Source organism: Nicotiana sylvestris, chromosome 6 (assembly GCF_000393655.2).
Source record: "Nicotiana sylvestris chromosome 6, ASM39365v2, whole genome shotgun sequence".
NCBI classification, from domain to species: domain Eukaryota; kingdom Viridiplantae; phylum Streptophyta; class Magnoliopsida; order Solanales; family Solanaceae; genus Nicotiana; species Nicotiana sylvestris.
The window spans coordinates 193,080,775-193,100,076 of NC_091062.1; the positions used below are offsets into that span (position 1 = coordinate 193,080,775).

Genomic DNA, 19,302 nt, shown 5'->3' on the forward strand with positions numbered 1-19,302 from the left:
TCAAAAAAGGTGGGTCGAGGGCCGAGCCTCGACTGTACATGTAAGTTTTCACTTTTCATTAAGTATTTTGATTTACTTTTATATGAATTTTGAAATACTAATTCAATGTAATTTTTCTTATAGGGTTGCTTCACAGCTGAAGTGGAGGAATTCATACGTAGTTAGCCACCTAGTGAGTCGGGCGACCCAATCCAACCTTCGAACGAGGATGCTGAAAGAATCTGGATGCAGGCTGCTGGGGGTCCAAAATGGGGGAAGGTATACGAGCTTCCTACTAAGAAATTCCATCGCTATAAGTGCGGAATGCAAGGAATAGGGACTTCCTCGCAAGCCGAGCAACTTGATGGGGAGAGCCTCTCCTCTATGCGGGAGACTGTGACAAAGCTCACATCCGAGCTAGAAGCCGCCAAAGAGAGAAAAGATTAGAGATGCTAAGTACATTGGCATGCAAGATCATATCAAATATCTCCTAGCTTCTGGCAGTTTTCCGATTCCCCGGTTGACTCATTGCCAGAGGCTCGCCTTCCCCGTGCTCATTCCTCTCGTCCTCCCGTGATTGTTCTTCCCATCCTAGACAAGTACACTCTTCTGGATACCGTCTTGGTGAAAGTTCATCATACGGTGATGATAATGATGTACAAAACAATCCTTGACTTTTATACACTTTCAACTAGACAAATACAATCGGTTTTCGAATGGACTTGTAATAACAATTAACTTAGTTTGGTTAGCTTAATGTGTTACTTCTATTGAACTTTAGTTTTAATGTTGTTGTTGTTGTTATTTATTTATTTATTGTTGTTGTTGTTGTTGGCATAAAATATCTATTTAAGATTTTTGGTAAGTTGGCAGGTGGTGTAGCTGCTAATACAGGCATTTTCTGCCAAAAATATACCAAGAAAAGCGACCAACTTTGATCGCTTTTCCCTAGAAAAGAAATAAATTTCTGGTAAATGGCGACCAAGAGACCAACTTTGGTCGCCAAATTTATATTATTAAAATAATAAGGCGACCAAAGTTGGTCGCCTTTTTCTTTACCGGAATATTTGGTCCTTTTACCGTAGAGACCAAAGTTGGTCGCTAATTGGCGACCAACTTTGGTCCCTAAGGTAAAGGGACCAGCTTAATATCGACCAGGCCTGTTTGGTCGCTTTTTGGCCAATAAGCGACCAACTTTGGTCGCTTTTGCTGGTCGCAAATTAGCGGATTTCTAGAAGTGTTAACAACTAAAAGCATAAGCACCGGATAGATACAAAACAAAAACTTCCTTCGATAAAAAGAGCTGAAGTTCGCCAGTTACAAAACTAAAACTTCAGCTCTAGAGCTGAAGTTCGCCAATTACAAAAACAAAAACTTACAAACAAAAACTTCAGCTCTAGAGCTGAAGTTCGCCAGTTACAACTTCAGCTCTAGAGCTGAAGTTCACCAGTTACAAAAAAAAAACTTTAACTCTAGAGCTAAACTTCAGGCCTGACTACTAGAATGCTGAAGTTTTGTGTGATTGCCTTTGCTACTTCAGCCCCGTATGTTGAAGTTATGCGAAAAAATGGGTACGCTTGCAATTTTTTTTTTGCAAAGCGGGTACAAGTTAAAACGTAACACAAAAAACGGGTATAGATGCAAATGCCCCCACCGTTGGGCTGGCTTACTGACGGGTTGTTAAAAAAAAGGAATTTTTACATTCCTATACACTATATGAAACTAGATTACCCTCCCTACTCAAGTTTTACTATAATTACATTTTATATATCCAATTACCATTTGTGTACATTTTAAGGGAATTAATAATAATGATTAGTGCCCCAAAATTACTCTAACATATCTTCCACTCCCCCACGTTTCTCTCTCCACATCCCCCTCCCCTCATGTATCTTGCACAAGAGAGCAACAATTCCACCATTAACAACCATTAAAAAGCTTTGAAGCTTTGAATTCGAATTTGGGTTTTCAAAAAACATTGTTTGTTTGAATTGGATGTTGTTGCAAAGAATTGAGAATTCTCTCTACGTCTCTTTCTATATCTCAATCCCAAATTTCAATAATGTAAAGAAAAGGAAAAGAGAACAATAATTCTATCATTGACAGCTATTAAAAAGCTTTGAAACTTTGAATTCGAATTTGGGTTTTCAAAAAATCATTATTTGTTTGGATTGGGTGTTGTTGCAAATAATTGGAAATATGGTTTGGAGTCTATATCTCAATTTTGAGGGGTTTTGGTGAAGATTAGACTTAGTTTTGGCTGATTTTCAGATTAAAACTCGAGGAGGAGGAGAAGAAGACATGACATACATTATACTGCAGAAATTGTAGAAAAATTGTATTCTGTTGTTTATATATTTTTCTTTTATTTATTTAACTATTGTATGAAAGTTGGACAACATTGTATAAAAATTATATTTAAGTTGTATAATATTGTAGTTGTATATAACTGAGTAGAAATAATGTATGAAAATTGTAGATAAGTTGTATAATATATAATTAGTTGTATGAAATTTGTTTTTACTATGTATAAATCAGATACAAAATATACAAAAGACATATTATATAAAATTTGTATTTAAGTTGTATGTTATTGTAGTTGTATTTAACTAGGTAGAAATAATGTGTAAAAGTTGTAGATAAGTTGTAGATAAATTGTAGATAAGTTATATATCATTAATCTGGAATCTGACTTATCATATATATTGTTTCTATTTGAGTCATGGCTTATATTTAAAAGCTCGACTTATATTCTTACTTTATAGTAAACCATAGTTCATTATGATTTTATTTGAAGAGTTACACAAGGTTTTGAAAGTATTTCCCTTTTGAATTAGCTCTTTATCGTTGCTACTAATGCCTGTGTTTAGACGGACACACTAAGATAGTCTATTTACTGCCTGTAACCTCACTTTTCATGTCTGCTACATCTATTTTTACCCTTATACAGTGAGCCTCTAGGTTAAAGCAGCATTTAAATATCCATAAGATTTGGCGCCTTGGATGCATTATTCTTCAATTTCTCTTGTTTTTTTAGTGAATACTCATTTCTGTCATTCAAATCATTTATGCTTTGCCATAATAAATTGGACAAGATAAGAAATGACCATCTCAAAATCTGATTACATATCTACAATGTATATAGGAAGATTACTCAAACAGAAACAATATATATAGGAAGATTACTGTATTTTAAGGCGGAAGAAAATATTGAAAGAGAAGAGGAGAAAAAAAAAGGAAAAAGGTGTATCTAAATTCCTTAATTGAAGGCACTAATAATGGATTGTGAGCCTTTTAAGTTGGAATGTATATATATTTTGTAAACAAAACTTGTGTAGGTAGGGTAATTAACTAAACATGAACATTTAGGGTAATAAAGTTTTCAATAGTGTATAGGAATGAAAAGATCCCAAAAAAAAGAAGACCTAAATAGCTGCCTGTTCAACTACTTAAACTACAAATAGTATATATAAAATCCGTGTATGATATGTGTATAATTGTATATAATCAGTGCATAACTTATGTATATCGACTAGAAAAAATAAATAGTAAATCTGACTGGCTATTTGTGTAAAGATCCCTATGACATTTTTGTGAAAATAGCATGGCTAGCCAGTTTTCGAACGGGTAATTGTAAAATAGCCAGCGTTTATAAAGTCATTGAAAAATAGCCACTATTTTGCTACAACACGAAAATTTCCAACACAGATTGGTGCACCTGTGTATGAACTTCCAGCATATTATATTGGAACTCCAACACACGGAATGTTCCAATATAATCTACTGGAGATTGGAGCACCTGTGTATGAACTCCAATATATTATGTTGGAAGTCCAATATATTATGCTGGAAGTCCAATATATTATGCTGGAACTCCAGTATATTATGTTGGACTTCCAGATTTATTTTTGAAATTTTGAACAGTATTTTCGTTCAGATTTATCTTTACATGAAAAGTGGTTAAATTTCGATTACTTTTGAAACTGTGACTATTTTTCAATTACCACTTGTAAATCTGGCTATTTTTGAATTTCACCTGATATGTTTTGGGGTGATTTTAACTTTAGACCCCTGGTCCAAAGTAAAAGTTATAAACCCATGGTCAAGAGATGTGCAACACTTTTTAAATTTGAAGTAGAGAGTAGAGACAAGCAAGAAAAACAAAATTCAAGACCATCTACTTCATCCCGGGCTATTGGTAATGCGCAGAAATCTTCCTTAATTTAGCTCCTACTCCTAACATTTTCCAAAATATAAGAAATCTATTTTATCTATTCATCCTTTTCACGATACCAACTATTTACTAATTAAAATAATTGAAATTTAAAAAAAAAAAAAGATACAGAAGCACTTATCTTTTAGTTCTATTCATATTTTGTTTGTTTGATTGTCTAAAACCTGTTGAACATATGCTCCTCGAGAAAATGAGAAAAATGACCTGTTCTTAGAAAGAGTGACATACTGACATTTTTCACTACTACACCATAACACTTGTTCCTACTAAGAAGGATACATATTTTCAAACTCATTGTTATCACCAACATCACTCTCGCTCAGGTCCTATCAATTCATTTTCCAGTTTTATGTTAAATCGCACACAGCAAAATAATTCTCAAAAATATTTTTTTGAAAATCTTCTCACTAAAAGTATTTATCGCCAAAGAGGAAATAAGAAAAGATACACCAAAAAAATGGAATTTGCGTATTGCAATTATAAGAAATTCCCTAACTGGACATACTTTTACTCTCAGATCGTACTTATAAAGACTAATCCTCCACTTTGATTCGTTGAGTTAACATTCCAGAGAAATGGTTCATGTCCTATATTCTTTTTTGTTAGTGAGAAGGAAAAACTGAAGGGAAACATAGCAAAACACACAAGGCCTAAATTACTAAAACCTATATTAATCTGTCTTTTTCTGCTTTATGCTAGTTTATCAACTCACAGTACAGACAATATGAAAAGGAGTAGTCATTAATAATGACAACCATAATAGGACTAGGAGAGACAATATGTGACTCAACCAGTCATGTCTCTCGACAGTCTCTAGCACAAAACATAAACTATAAGCTGGGAGCCTTTTCTTTGTTTTTCCTTTCATTATATGATGATAGGAGATTAACTTATCATTAATCAAGTAAGGATTTAATTTGCATTGCTATAGAGGATCTATATGACTGATTACAACATCTACTAGATTAAACAGCCTTTAAATTTCTATTACCTAGTATTACTGAAGCTGTTACTGCTGGAACGTACCAATATTGACAGAATTCCACTGAACTGAGGACGTTTTGAAGGGCAATTGTCCCAACACTTGATCATAAGAGACCTCAAAACTTGGGGGCAATCTTTTGGAATTTCAGGTCTCAGCCCACAAGCAGCAATTCCGACAGCAGCCTGTACTGGTGAGTAAGCAGAATATGCTACCTCACCAGCAACCAATTCCCATATAATCATTCCAAAACTATATACATTACTCATCCAAGTCTCTCTAACACTTTCAGGGTCACCTGCAATTATCTGTTACAACCAAAATTATGGTTAGAAAGGGGATAATATTCCTTTTTATCACTCATTGCATACAATTGACAGCATAAGAGGGGTAAGAGCCACTTAACATAAAAAAAGATTTGCCACTGCATAAAAGCAGCCTGCTCATGGTGCATACATTCTTCTTTGATAAACAACAAGCAGCTCTTAGCATACATTAAATCAAAGTCTGAGGCAAGTTATTAGACTCCATTACATCGATCATATAAAAGGATTACTTTAAAAGACTGGCATGTTCCACGACTGTCAATCATAGCTTTAAAAAAAATGATAATTGCTGTTTAGGTTCCTCAACTACATTGGCAAGTTTCAGCTTCGTCCACCTAAGCATAAAATTTTATGCGCTTTTGGTCTCTTCACTAACAAATTTTCAAATTTTTTAAGGATTATTGACTTTAAGAAGTAAAAATATCAAAATAATCTCTTCCCATAAAAGAAGTAGTCACATGGTTTTCTTGTTAGCAAATGGACCAAATGAAGGTTACATGTTCAGTCATATATTGCAAAGAATAAAACTGAAACTAGCCAATATCATAATTTTCTCTAAAAAGATTTTATCAGAATTCATTTGAAAATTATCCCCAGAAAAAGAAAGGAGGAAGGAGGAAAAGAGAAAAAGAAAACTGTAGCACCAGAAATGAAAGTATAGCAAACATCCTATGGATTTCCATCTTCATCTAAAAGTGGGTTCCGCTAAGAGATATCAACTCAAAAATGTTTGCTAGAATTAAAACCAAAAGTACATAATCATGTAGCAGGGTATAAGTGCTAAGACCATAAAGCAAATAAAGTAAAAACAAATATGATAACATGATGCGCATGCTAAAAAATCATGCAAGAAAAAGTGACAATGTTTTCTTAAGTAGATAATCATCAAAAGGCCTACTTAAATATATTTAATCCAGTGAAGACATTTAATTTTTCTCTTCTTAACAACAACTAAACTACTCATCTTGTGGCAATAGAAGGGCAATTTCGCGTCTTACCTTATGTATCAACACCACAGAAAATATGCTTCTCAAGAAAATCGTAGATGATACTTTGTGGCCATTCTAAGATGAGATACTCAAAGGACGAGAGAATATCGCATGCCACTCATTGAGCACTAACTTGAAATTTTATTAGTATAGAAAACTGTCGGGGGCATGGTTCACAGAATCCTAGTTTTGGAGAACCCTTAATTTTCCGTAAAAAATTATTTTGTAGAATGAAATGGGTCCAAATGGTGCGGAATAGATTCAGAGGATTCATTTAACAGTACCCGACTAGTTTGACAATAAGGTGCAGTTTCTGTTGAATTGATCGTCGGCTTGCCCGTGAATTTCAGTTAGGTTAGTACATCTGACACAGAGAAAAACCCTCCCTTTCTACTCATTGTCCTTCTTCTCATCCTTAACGGGAAAAAGAGGGGGATTAGCTAGTAGCCAGATATAATCTTATAAGAGCTCTCAAGTATCAGCTTCCCCTACCTAAGCTGGCACCCAGTTTGGCATCGAAGACTGTTTACTCGGGTTACTGCAGCATACTTGGAAAGATTCGATCTCAGAACTCATGAAAGAACATTATATCTGACACCAGCAAACCCCAGTCTCACAGCCTAAAAATAATTATACCAGTAAAAATTTCAGTTAACATCTTTCTGACAAATCTACTTTTTCATTCTGTTAAGATGCTGCCAATTGAAAAGTATACTAAAGTGAAAGTGGATCTCACTATTATGTAAGGTCCTATATTTTTCTGATGATCCATCAATATGGAATCTTGAAACCATAACCTAAAGATCAACTTCACAAGATAAGCAAAATTACTTTCTTATACTTCCAATGATGACATAAGTTCCTCTAAGTTATATTTAACTTTTAATTTGTACATAAAATTTCATCTGAAGTGCTCTGCCAGTAAAGGAACAAAACATCCCAACACTTTTCTCCCTCAATCTAGCCCTGCCTTCAAACTGTAAGGCAATCTTAGAGCTCATCATCCCTAAAATAGCCTTTTTCAAAATATTTCCAAAAACTTTACTCAATATTCCAGAATAAAGAGACATATGAATGTATATATATGAATCAAACTAGATGTAGAAGGGAACAGACCTCAGGAGCTAGCCATCTATAACCATCAGTCTCATACTCCATGGCTTCGTCAATACTCCTGCAAGCAGCTACTATGCCCATATCACCTAAGCAAGCATTCCCATTTTTGTCTAACAAGATCCTCTGTGTATTAAGATCTCTATATGCAGCTCCATGATCATTTATAAACTTGATTCCCTCAGCTATATCAATGGCAATCCTTATTATTTCTTTAGTCTGGAGTTTCTTTTTCTTCAGCAATAAGTCATAAGCTGACCCAGCTTCCATCAACTTAGTCAGAACACACAAGCCATGATTTTCACTGATGCAAACACCAAAAAATTGCAATATACTCTTTTGACCGCACGTCATCAGCTCCAACAAATCTTGTCGAAGCACAAACTCGTATGCAATTCCTTTGTCACACCCCTTGAGCTTCTCAACCGCAACTCTTTTTCCCTTGTATACCCCTTTGAATGTATTCGGTCCAATCTGATCGATGAACTCAAGATTATCAGAGCTCAACAACCACTTTCCAATCTTTTCTCCACCAGATAACACAGTCTGCCATTCATCCACCGAGACCGTAAACAAAGAAGTAGGTAACGGCATTTGCAACTGGACCTTTGGGGTAGAATTATCGAACTCATTTTTGTAATTTGGCTGCCCAGAGTCCTCTTCAATCTCCTCATATTCTCTGCTCCTTGTGTTCTCCTCTTGACTCCCACAAATCCCAAACGGTAGCTTCTTCATTGCAGTAGATTTTGGCTTCTTAAGGGCTGATTTAAGAACATTCTCGATACGAGCTTTAAACATTTTTTCTTTCCCAGATTGAACCAAAAGCATCACAATCCCCAATGTAAAACCTTTCTTTTCAAAGATCTGTATCTTTTTACAACAAATCAAGGCGCTGTCGAGCGCCCCGGACATTGCAGACCACGATATAGAAGAGTTACATGCAAATGTTAACTTAAAAATTGATCCTTGAACTTCATCATCAGATACCTCTTGTATCATAATGGCTGGGTGGTCCTCTGTGGATGCCTGCTCTATCAATCTAATATGTAGAAAGACATCCTTCATTTCAAATCCAGCTTGCCCATAGCTATCAAAAAACAAGCCAAGTATATAAGAAAATGCCAACACCAAAACAACTAGCAGCAATAAAGCAAAGCCAAAAATTAGATGGTGACACTAATAGGCAGATCTAGGTATCTAGCTTAAGGCAGTTCAACCGAACATGCTCTTGGTCAGAATCATGTACACATAACAACAATTACTAGTATGTCCCAATCACAAACTAGTCGGGTTTTATCCCATTGCATTTGAGCCATTTTCATTTTGATCCTCATGATCATCATTTACATACTGTAGACGAGACAGTGCTAGTTTTGCAGAACCTACATGTACAGGTCGAACACTATACGTATATAAAATTAATTAAAGCTAGAGTTAGACACACAATTAGAAGTCACACTCTTAACTCATAACCCAGGATGTCTAAAACTTAAAACCGCCATTGTGCACAGTGGAGCGACATCGACTGAAGGACTTCGTCAAAAAATAATGTTGTGCATATAGAAAAATTATACTGCATGCATAGGTTATAAATTATTTTGTATACATATGGAGTATATTAAATCTTGTACTCCTTTAGTGAAATTCCTGATTTTACTGTTGCTGAGCGTGCATACATATGTAAGAACATTATTAAGAATATATATTCATGTTGGGTTTTTAAGGTGTGAATAGGAAAACGCATCTTTTGGATTGTACGTCTCCCCCTTACCCTTTCATTGCCTATAAATTAAGAATCTCGACCTCATATTTTATACACCAAAATTCTGAAGTCTCTCTCCTTGTCAAGTGTGATTTGCTCCATTCTTAGAGTTGGCCGCAGTTCTATAATTAGTGTATTCCGTTCTATCCTAAGAGGAATTAATCCAAACCTTGGGCAACATTAAGGATATTAAATTCCTTAAGGGGCTCGAAATTATTTAACTTTTCTTGTTATTATGTCTTTCCAGTTTTCTGCCTTTACAATTTTGTTTTTTTTTGTTGAACACAGTTAGTAACAGTTCAATCCAAAAATTTCAAGGACAGTGCAATCACCTGAGTGGGAAAGAGTCGTAATGCTTGCGAATGTTGGATACAAGCTTCTCTGGAAGTTGACTACCAGGATAAAGCTGAGTCAATCCCCGTACAACGCTGCCCCAAACGTGCTTCCGACCGGTCTCAACTCGGTCCGATGGCAAAGGCGAGTCACGAACCGTTTCGAGGTTTAGTGAGTTCTTAAGCGACGCAATTACCTCCGACACGTTCCTGCTCAGCCTCTGTAGTCGTTTCTGCATTGCTGAAGAAGACTCCTTTAAACCTCCAATTCCGCCGGCAGATACAGTACCGGTTGAGCAACCGCTTCCCGGCGGCGCCTCCGATCTGTGATTGTTTCTCATTAGAACTTGTTCTACCATTTCCTCGTCAATGCTAGCTCGACTTGACCAGCACTCTAAAGCTGCGGCCATCAATTCAGAATTTAAATTTAATAGGTTTTAATTGAGAATGTGCTTCGGAAAATATATACGATTCGATCCAAAAACAATTATTGTGAACATGCAGAAGCTCTCCTAGCTCAGTCCACTGTCATGTAATGTGGCTCGAAACGGAGACTAGCTTGAAAATCTAAATTTTGTAGAAAAAGGGGATTAAATTAAGATCAGAAAATCGTTATATAGAGTGGGAAAATTAATATGTACTAGTAAATTATAGTATGATATTTGAGGGAGTATACTATACTCCATTTTTTATCTGACAGAATTAAGCTGGGGTAGTTTTTTTGGGGAAGTGGGAAAATTTAATAGGAGGGCGGTGAAGTGATATAGCGATTAAAAGCGGGAAGTTGCATGCCACGACCCACGGGGATGAATGTGATGATCATAGTTTTGTCTGATTAAACATGGAATTATTGATAATAATCTGTTATTCGGTGTCCTCGGAGATTGAAACAAGATTGGGATGTGGGCCTGAATTTGCTTCGTGCTATTTTTCTATGTATTTAGTCCATACAAACTCCATCCTCATTAATATTAAAGAAAGAATTACAAAAAATACAGATGGTTTCACGTCGTAACAAAAAATATAAAAATAGCATGGGCTAGTCAGTTTTCGGATTGATCATTTAAAAATAGCCAGCATTTATAAAGTTATTGAAAAATAGCCATTATTTTGGTGCAACACGAAAAGTTCCAGCGTAATATACTGGAGATCGGTACATCTGTGTATGAACTCCAGCATATTATGCTGCAACTCCAACACGCGGAAAGTTCTAATATAATATACTAGAGAGTGGAGTACCAGTGCTCCAATCTCTAGCATATTATGGTGGATTGGTATATTATACTGGACCTCCAGTATATCATACTAGAGTTCCAGCATAAGTATACTGGGACTCCAGTATATTATACTTGAGTATTTTTTCCGGATTTTGAACAGTGTTTTCGTTCAGATTGATCTTTACATGAAAAGTGGCTAAATTTCGTTTACTTTTGAAACTGTGGTTATTTTTGAATGACCACTTGTAAATCTGGCTATTTTTGAATTTCTCCCCAAAAAAATGGCCCATATTTTTAAGTTTTACCCGACCTAGCCCATATTGTGCATATTTTGAAAGTACTAGCAAATTCAAAATATGTGTTCTTATAACCATTGCTTCTAAAAGTTATGGAGTTAAATTTGTATTTTTACAATCATTGCTTTCACTCTCTCTTCTTCTCACATCTTCTACTTATGCTTCAAGGGGCCATGTATATTCTTCTCCTCCTCTTGTGTCACCTGGCAATGTAAGAAAATTGAAGAGTAGAAGTCCACCATTGAAGGCCGTTCAAAGCTTTGCTTTCGAAAATAGAATTTTTTGAGTTTGTTAGTTGTTTGGATTGGATGTTGTTCCAATTAACTGAATATATCAAAAGGAGTTCAAAAGTTTAAATTTGAAGTGATTTGGAGTAGATTTGAGCAAGATTTGAGTTAAATTTGAGAAAAAGACGCAAGGAAGAAGACGAAGTCAGTTTTTGTATAATTATGTATAGTCTTGTATAATAGTGTATAAACACATCTTATACACTATTATACACTTTTATACACCTTTATACAAGTGTCTGAAGATGGACTTCTTCCACGATTTTCAGTTGTAATTCTTGTTCAAAACCAGTCCAAATCTCCATTAAATGACTTCAAATTTTATGTACAACCTCCTTATACTATTTCGAACAAGCCTAATAACACCCACTCCAAATTTCTCACAAATTAAATTCAAAATTTAAACTCACACATTTAAGCTTGTTAAAAATTTAATTTTCACCACCTAAATAGATTTGGTTTGTTGAACTGATATTTGAGCCACAGTTACTGATTCGAAAATTAACTTAAAAGCTTGAGCAATCTTTATTAAAAATTAAATAGTAATTTCGAGAACTTATTGGAGTTAGCTGTTGAATCTGAACCTATTATTTTTGGGTTAGTTGGTGGTAAATTGAAATATAAGCTATAAAATTGAAAAGTATGAATTTCAGCTTTTCTTATGTGAAATTTTACCTTAATTAAATCATGTCGGTGTGTAGTGTAGCTTAATAGGTCAGGTAGTTAAGAGTATTCTTTTTCCATATTAAGTATGTGATTAGCTTACTTTTAGGCAAAATATATAAAAATCCCATTAAACTTGTCCAAAAAAATATATTTGAACACTTAAACTAAATGAGTGATCTTTTACCCCTAAACGTATTTGGAGTGAATTATCCCCCGTCCCCCCCCTCAAAACACTAATATCAGTCTCACAATATGAGGTGATTTACACGCGCGCGCCATGTCAAAACCATGTCAGTGCCACGTCAGAAATCTTTTTTCTTTGGTAAACTTTCCTCTTTTTCTTTATTCTTACTCATAGTTTTACACTAATAATCCTAATTAACCATTAAAATGCTTCAATAATAATACCAAGTTCAGTGCTTGATATAACCATCTCTCTCTTCAATCATAGATTCAACAAAATCTTAATCTATTCGTATTTCTTCAACAAATTAATTACAATGCCTACAGGTGGATTTTTACACCAAACTCCACAGCATTCCACACCGAGGAAGTGCTGCCAATTGGACAAGTGCCACTGCGGTCGAAGGAGATTGAAGGCTTAAGATTTTGATTTGGGGTAAATTGACAATCTTCCCGAATTGAGTGTAATAATGTTAAATCACAAATGTTGAAATTATGACAATTTTGTTGAAATAATCTGAAATCATATGTTGCTGCAACCAAATCAATCCAATCATCTTATCAATAGCTTTCAGAACTATGTTCATTCATTTCATTTTTTCCTCAATTTGCTTCAATCAAATTCTGGATTCCTGTAGATTAGTTCCCATATTTGTCTTACAGATTAGTAGATCTGCATGTTGATTTAAAAACTTTTGTTAAATTTATTATAGAAAAGAAGTAGGAAAAGAAGAAGAAGAAAGTAAACGAACACAGATCTGAAGAAGAGAGGGGGAGAAGGAGAAAGAAGGGGGTGGTTCAAGAGATCTAAAGAATAGAAAAGAAAGGGCCCACCTTTTACGCGCTTAATTATTTTTTTCTTTTTATGTTTTTGCCACATCAGCTATTTGGGTGGAATAAAATTTGTGTTTAGGGGGTAAAACATCACCAGTGTTCAAACATATTTTCTAGACAAGTTTAATAGGATCTTTATGTATTTTGCCTTACTTTTATTGTGATTAGGTGTGGCAAACGGGTGGGCCGGGTCAGATATAAACAGTTAAAAAATAAGTAATGCAAAAATGGATAAATTATCCGACTCATGGGTATCCATATTATTCATAAATTATCCATAATATGGATAAAAAATAGATTAGCTGGTGGATATTCATATTATTCATGGGTTCTTGAATATGATCATTTTTGGGAGAATTAGTCTCCCAAAGGAACACTCAATTTGAGGCTTTACAAATATAAAAGTTAAACTCATTAGTTATCCATTGGTGATCCATTTTCTAAGTAAATAATATGGTTCTTATCCATATTTGATCTATTTTAAAATACTCCATTATCCAACTCATTTTTAACGAATAATATGGGTAAATAAATGTTTGGTTTTAACCATCTTGCCACCACTAACAACTTGTTTGGATAGTTGTTACATGTTGTATTGTATCGTATTGTTATTTTAAATACAATATTTGTTTTGATTACTACTTAAATTTTATTGTATCGTATCATTTAAATCCGTCATTATGTAACGACAGAAAGTGCCACTTTATAAAATGATTGATTTAGTGTGGTCGCGTCGCTTCCATATTTTTTTCTCGTATTGCCTATTTTATTACTAAATAATCATATTTTATCCTTTACCCTACCTTCTTATATAATAATATTACCTCGTACCTTACTTTTTCTTTATAATATTGTAAATTTATTCTTCATATTGTTGGTGTATGACATCATGAAACGATAGTAAACTATACAATCTATGCAAACATTGTATACATCAAAACGATACAATATAATACGATATAATATTATACGATACATTATGAAACGATACGTAGCAACTACCCAAACAAGCTGTAATTGTGATCATAAATTTATTGTGAATGCTAAATTTTATGTAGGTATTATCCCTCCTTATACTTGTAACCAATAAATCAACCCCCACCCCTACCCCACACACAATTATTTGATCTTTACTATTAAGGTGAGAGAACTTAAAACTATATAAACTTCACACTAGCATATTACAATACCGACGTAAGACTCAAGTTCTTAGTTTTAATGGACCATAATAAACTACCACGCTTTATATTTGTCATTCGCAATTAAACCGGGAGAACCTAATGCTATATAAACAACACATCAACACATAAAAAATGATATGGAACTCAAATCACATACCTTACAATGGACCTAACACAATGAGCCTTGGTGGTTGGGTCTTGTGGAACGAAATGCGCATTCGGTTCCTTGTTGTATTTCCTTTTTCCCCTTTCTTGTTGTTAATCTCTTACGTTTTGTGGTCTTCTGGTAAGACTAAACAACATCACATATGACAAGACTGTTGAGTTTCTTTTTAATATAGAAAGGTATTAAAAAGAGGGTGAATGGGAAATGGAGGGAAATGAATATTTTGAGTAAAATTTTAAGTTTTCCTCTCCTTTGAATGAGACATTGTCCCTCATTGGTAAAGGAAAAGGAGTTTGGTGGGTTTATATACAAATACACTTCATGTAGTTCTTAAAGAGTTAGGAAGAAGGCAAGCCTCGCGCCGTCGTCGTCGCTCGCTCGGCTCGGCTTCGGCTTCGGCTTCGGCTTCGGCTTCGGCTTCGGCTTCGGCTTCGGCTTCGGCTTCGGATTCGGATTCGGATTCGGATTTGGATTTGGATTTGGTCAAATGATTGATTGATTAATTTTTTGGACCAAATTTATTTGTTAATAATAAATATTAACGTAATAATATCCGTATTTGTAACGAATATGTTCCAATCCGTGGATTTGTTCCAGCAGGCTAATGCGTCTCCCACCATTGCCAAATGCTTGCTTCATTAGTTAGCAGCCTGGTGCTCCGTCCACCATGGCCAAGTGCTCCACTAAATGAGTGGAAGCGGGTCCGTGTTTAGCGGCTAACTACACTATAAATAGATGGTGCAAGCAGCTTGTTGAAGACACACCGAAACAGAATTGAGAGCTATTGATCTCCTCTTCACCGAAAACTCAACATTGGCTATAATTTGCATTCCTTCCTCTCAGAATTTTCATTCGACTTCTGAGTTTTCCTCCCTTGTTCTGCATTGTTTTAAACTACAAACAAAGCATCCGTAAGTGTGATTTGCTGTCGAACTTTGTATTCGCTGAAACACTTGGGTTTGAAGTACCGCTACACCAGTGTGTAATTCGTTCTATCCTAGGAGGAAATAATCCATAACCTTGGGTACTAGGAGGGGATTAAATTCCTTAAGGAAACACTGTGAATTCAGTTGGCTCGAATTAATTCCTGTTTTATTTATATTTACGTTTATAAGCTAACGTTCTAATTTCCAGAATCATTATTTACAAATACAGGCATAATAATAACAAGCTTAAGAAATTTAATAATTTTAATTTCTATATTTGTGTTACTTTTATTATTCTGGAAACTATAACCTTTGTGGTTTTTGTGTACTCCCGTTTGGAGAGTAAAGCCTTTGTGGCGGTTTGTTGGAGATTAAAATCTACGTGATTTTTACTCCAGTTTTAAAGCCTTCGTGGCATTTTGTTGGAGATTAAAATCTACGTGATTTTTTACTCCAGTTTTAAACGTTTGTTTGTGTCATTTGTTTTCCAGAAAAAATGGTGAATGACAACGGAAATCAAGCTTTTCTGATGGTGACTGCCAACGCATCGACAAGCCGAACACTTGCTTTAGCACCAGCAGAAAAACCCGGAAAATTTTTCAGGATTGATTTCAAGCGTTGGCAGCAGAAGATGTTCTTCTACCTGACTACGTTATGTCTACAAAAGTTCATCAAGGAAGATGTTCCTGATCTGCCAGATGAAACTCTAGAGAATGAAAGCTTTCTCGTGATTGAGGCGTGAAAGCATTCTGATTTTTTGTGCAAGAATTATATTCTTAGCGGACTGAATGATAATCTGTATAATGTATACAGTGGCGTGGAGACATCAAAAGAATTGTGGAATGCGCTTGAAAAGAAATACAAACCTGAAGATGCCGGGATGAAGAAATTCGTCGCTGCAAAATTTTTGGACTACAAAATGGTAGATAGCAAGTCTGTTATTACCCAAGTCCAGGAATTGCAAGTAATTATTCATGATCTACTTGCTGAAGGTCTTGTCATCAATGAAGCATTTCAAGTCAGCAATAATTGAGAAGTTGGAATTATTCATCAAACAACAGCCCCTTACACGCCCCAATCCAATGGGATTGCGGAAAGAAAGAATCGTTCATTAAAAGAGATGATGAACGCATTGTTGATAAGTTCTAGATGGCCACAGAACTTGTGGGGGGAAACTGTTCTTACGGCTAACCGAATACTAAATCGAGTACCCCATAGCAAAATACAATCCATTCCATATGAAAAATGGAAAGGAAGGAAGCCCAACTTGAATTATTTTAAGTGTGGGGGTGTTTGGCAAAAGTACAAGTTCCTAAACCCAAAAGGGTAAAAATAGGACCGAAAACAGTTGATTGTGTTTTCATAGGATATGCGACCAATAGTAAAGCATATCGATTTCTGGTTCATAAATTAGAAAATCCTGACATTCATAATAATACGGTTATAGAATTAGATAATGTTGAGTTCTTTGAAAATATATATCCGTATAAAAAGGAATATGAGTTGTTTGGTGAAGGATCTAAACGACCTCGGGAAGAAACAAAAGAAAGTACATTTAATCAGGGGGATCCAAGACGTAGTAAACGTCAAAGAACGTCTACTTCGTTTGGACCAGATTTTGTGACTTTCTTATTGGAAAATGAGCCTCGAACATTTAAAGAAGCTATGTCTTCTTCGGAATCATTGTTCTGGAAAGAGGCAGTCAATAGTGAAATAGAATCCATATTGAACAACCATACATGAGAATTGGTTGATCTTCCTCCTGGAAATAAACCTTTGGGGTGTAAATGGATTTTTAAAAGAAAAATGAAAGATGATGGCACTATTGATAAATTTAAGGCAAGACTTGTTGTCAAAGGGTATAGACAACGAGAAGGTCTTGACTACTTTGATACATATTCTCCAGTGACGAGAATTACGTCCATACGGATGTTAGTAGCATTAGCTGCAGTGTATGGTCTTGAAATTCATCAAATGGATGTTAAAACGGCCTTCTTAAATGGAGAGTTGGAGGAAGAAATTTACATGGAACAACCTGAAGGGTTTGTGGTTCCAGGTAAAGAAAATAAGGTATGTAGACTTGTTAAGTCCCTTTACGGACTAAAACAAGCACCCAAACAATGGCATGCGAAATTTGACCAAACAATGTTGTCAAATGGTTTTAAGATAAATGAATGTGATAAATGTGTGTACATTAAAAATGTTCCAAATCACATAGTCATTATTTGCCTATATGTGGATGATATGCTGATAATGAGTAATGACATTGCCAACATAAATGCGACTAAGCGTATGCTAACTAGCAAGTTTGATATGAAGGACTTGGGAGTTGCAGATTTAATTTCTGGGGATTAAGATCCAAAAGACTCCTCAAGGTCTGGCATTGTCACAATCTCATTATATTAAGACAGTACTTGAAAAATTCAAGCACTTAGGCTTTAAAGTTGCAAAGACTCCAATTGACGTGAATCTTGCATTAGCAAAGAACAAAGGCCAAAGCATATCACAATTGGATTATGCTCGTGTGTTGGGATGCTTAATGTACATCATGAATTGTACACGACCAGATATAGCTTGTGCTATAAGTAAACTGAGTCGATACACGAGCAATCCAGGTCAATCTCACTGGATGGCAATGAAATGAGTTTTGGGATACTTAGAACATACCCAAAACTTTGATTTGCACTACAGTAAATATCCTGCGGTGATTGAAGGATATTGTGATGCAAATTGGATCACCGGTTCAACTGATTCGAAGTCCACAAGTGGATATGTATTCACTATTGGTGGAGGAGCGGTATCTTGGAAGTCGTCCAAACAAACATGTATTGCCCGCTCTACAATGGAGGCTGAGTTCATAGCCTTAGATAAAGCCGGTGAAGAAGCTGAATGGCTCCGGAATTTCTTGGAAGATATTCCATTTTGGCCTAAACCGTTGGCACCAATATGCATACATTGTGATAGCCAAGCAACAATTGGAAGGGCTGGGAGTGTTATGTATAACGGTAAATCTCGCCATATACGACGAAGATATAAAACCGTTAGGCAACTACTCTCTAGAGGAATTATCACGATTGACTATGTAAGGTCAAGTGATAATGTGTCGGATCCACTTACAAAAGGCCTAACTAGAGAGGTAGTTGAGAAATCATCAAGAGGAATGAGACTATGGCCGAGAACAAGTCATTGTGACGGTAACTCTACCTAGAAGACTGGAGATCCCAAGATCTAGGTTCAAGGAGATCAAACAAAGTCATTAATGACGGTTCAACATTGTCAACCAAAAAAAAAAATTGGTCCATTCTCGTGATGAGACAATGTTCAGTACCAATGATAAAGCATTAAGGCTTTTAATGATTTCTAAATTTGATACAGGGTATATCAAATGGTGTATCTACGGGATGACACGTTTAGGAATCACCTATGTAAGTGTGAAGTGTTAGCCGCTTCAAGGAGAATTTTGCAAGGCCAATTCTCTACGCACTTATGAAACCAGGCAGTGTTCATGGCTGAAACGAACACAACAATGAGAACCAAAGACGGTTAAGGGATTGATTGTGTGACTTATGGTTGTCTAGGTATACACTAAAGTTCGACGGTTCAAAGATATCAAATCTACCGATTGACCGAGTATATCCGACATAAGTTCACTACGGAAAGTTCAAAGGGAAACCTACTTATCCAGATGCAATTAATTCTTGCTTGCAAATCACACAAGTTTTTCATGCATACTTCCGTGATATAGTCATTCCCCATTCATGTGGGGGATTGTTGAGTTTCTTTTTAATATAGAAAGGTGTTAAAAAGAGGGTGAATGGGAAATGGAGGG

The 19,302-nt window shown here is 35.4% G+C and overlaps 1 protein-coding gene across 1 annotated transcript; it reads right to left on the reverse strand.

Annotated features, from left to right (window-relative positions):
• Nucleotides 1-5,059: 5,059 nt before the first annotated feature.
• LOC104222541 (serine/threonine-protein kinase STY8-like) lies at nt 5,060-10,261 on the reverse strand. The gene is made up of 3 exons (XM_009773780.2): nt 9,718-10,261; nt 7,627-8,710; nt 5,060-5,503 (listed from the first exon to the last, which is right to left on the reverse strand). Exons 1-3 carry the CDS (start codon nt 10,125-10,127, stop codon nt 5,201-5,203), a joined length of 1,797 nt encoding a protein of 598 aa, XP_009772082.1. The 5' UTR covers nt 10,128-10,261; the 3' UTR covers nt 5,060-5,200.
• Between the last annotated feature and the right edge of the window lie 9,041 nt (nt 10,262-19,302).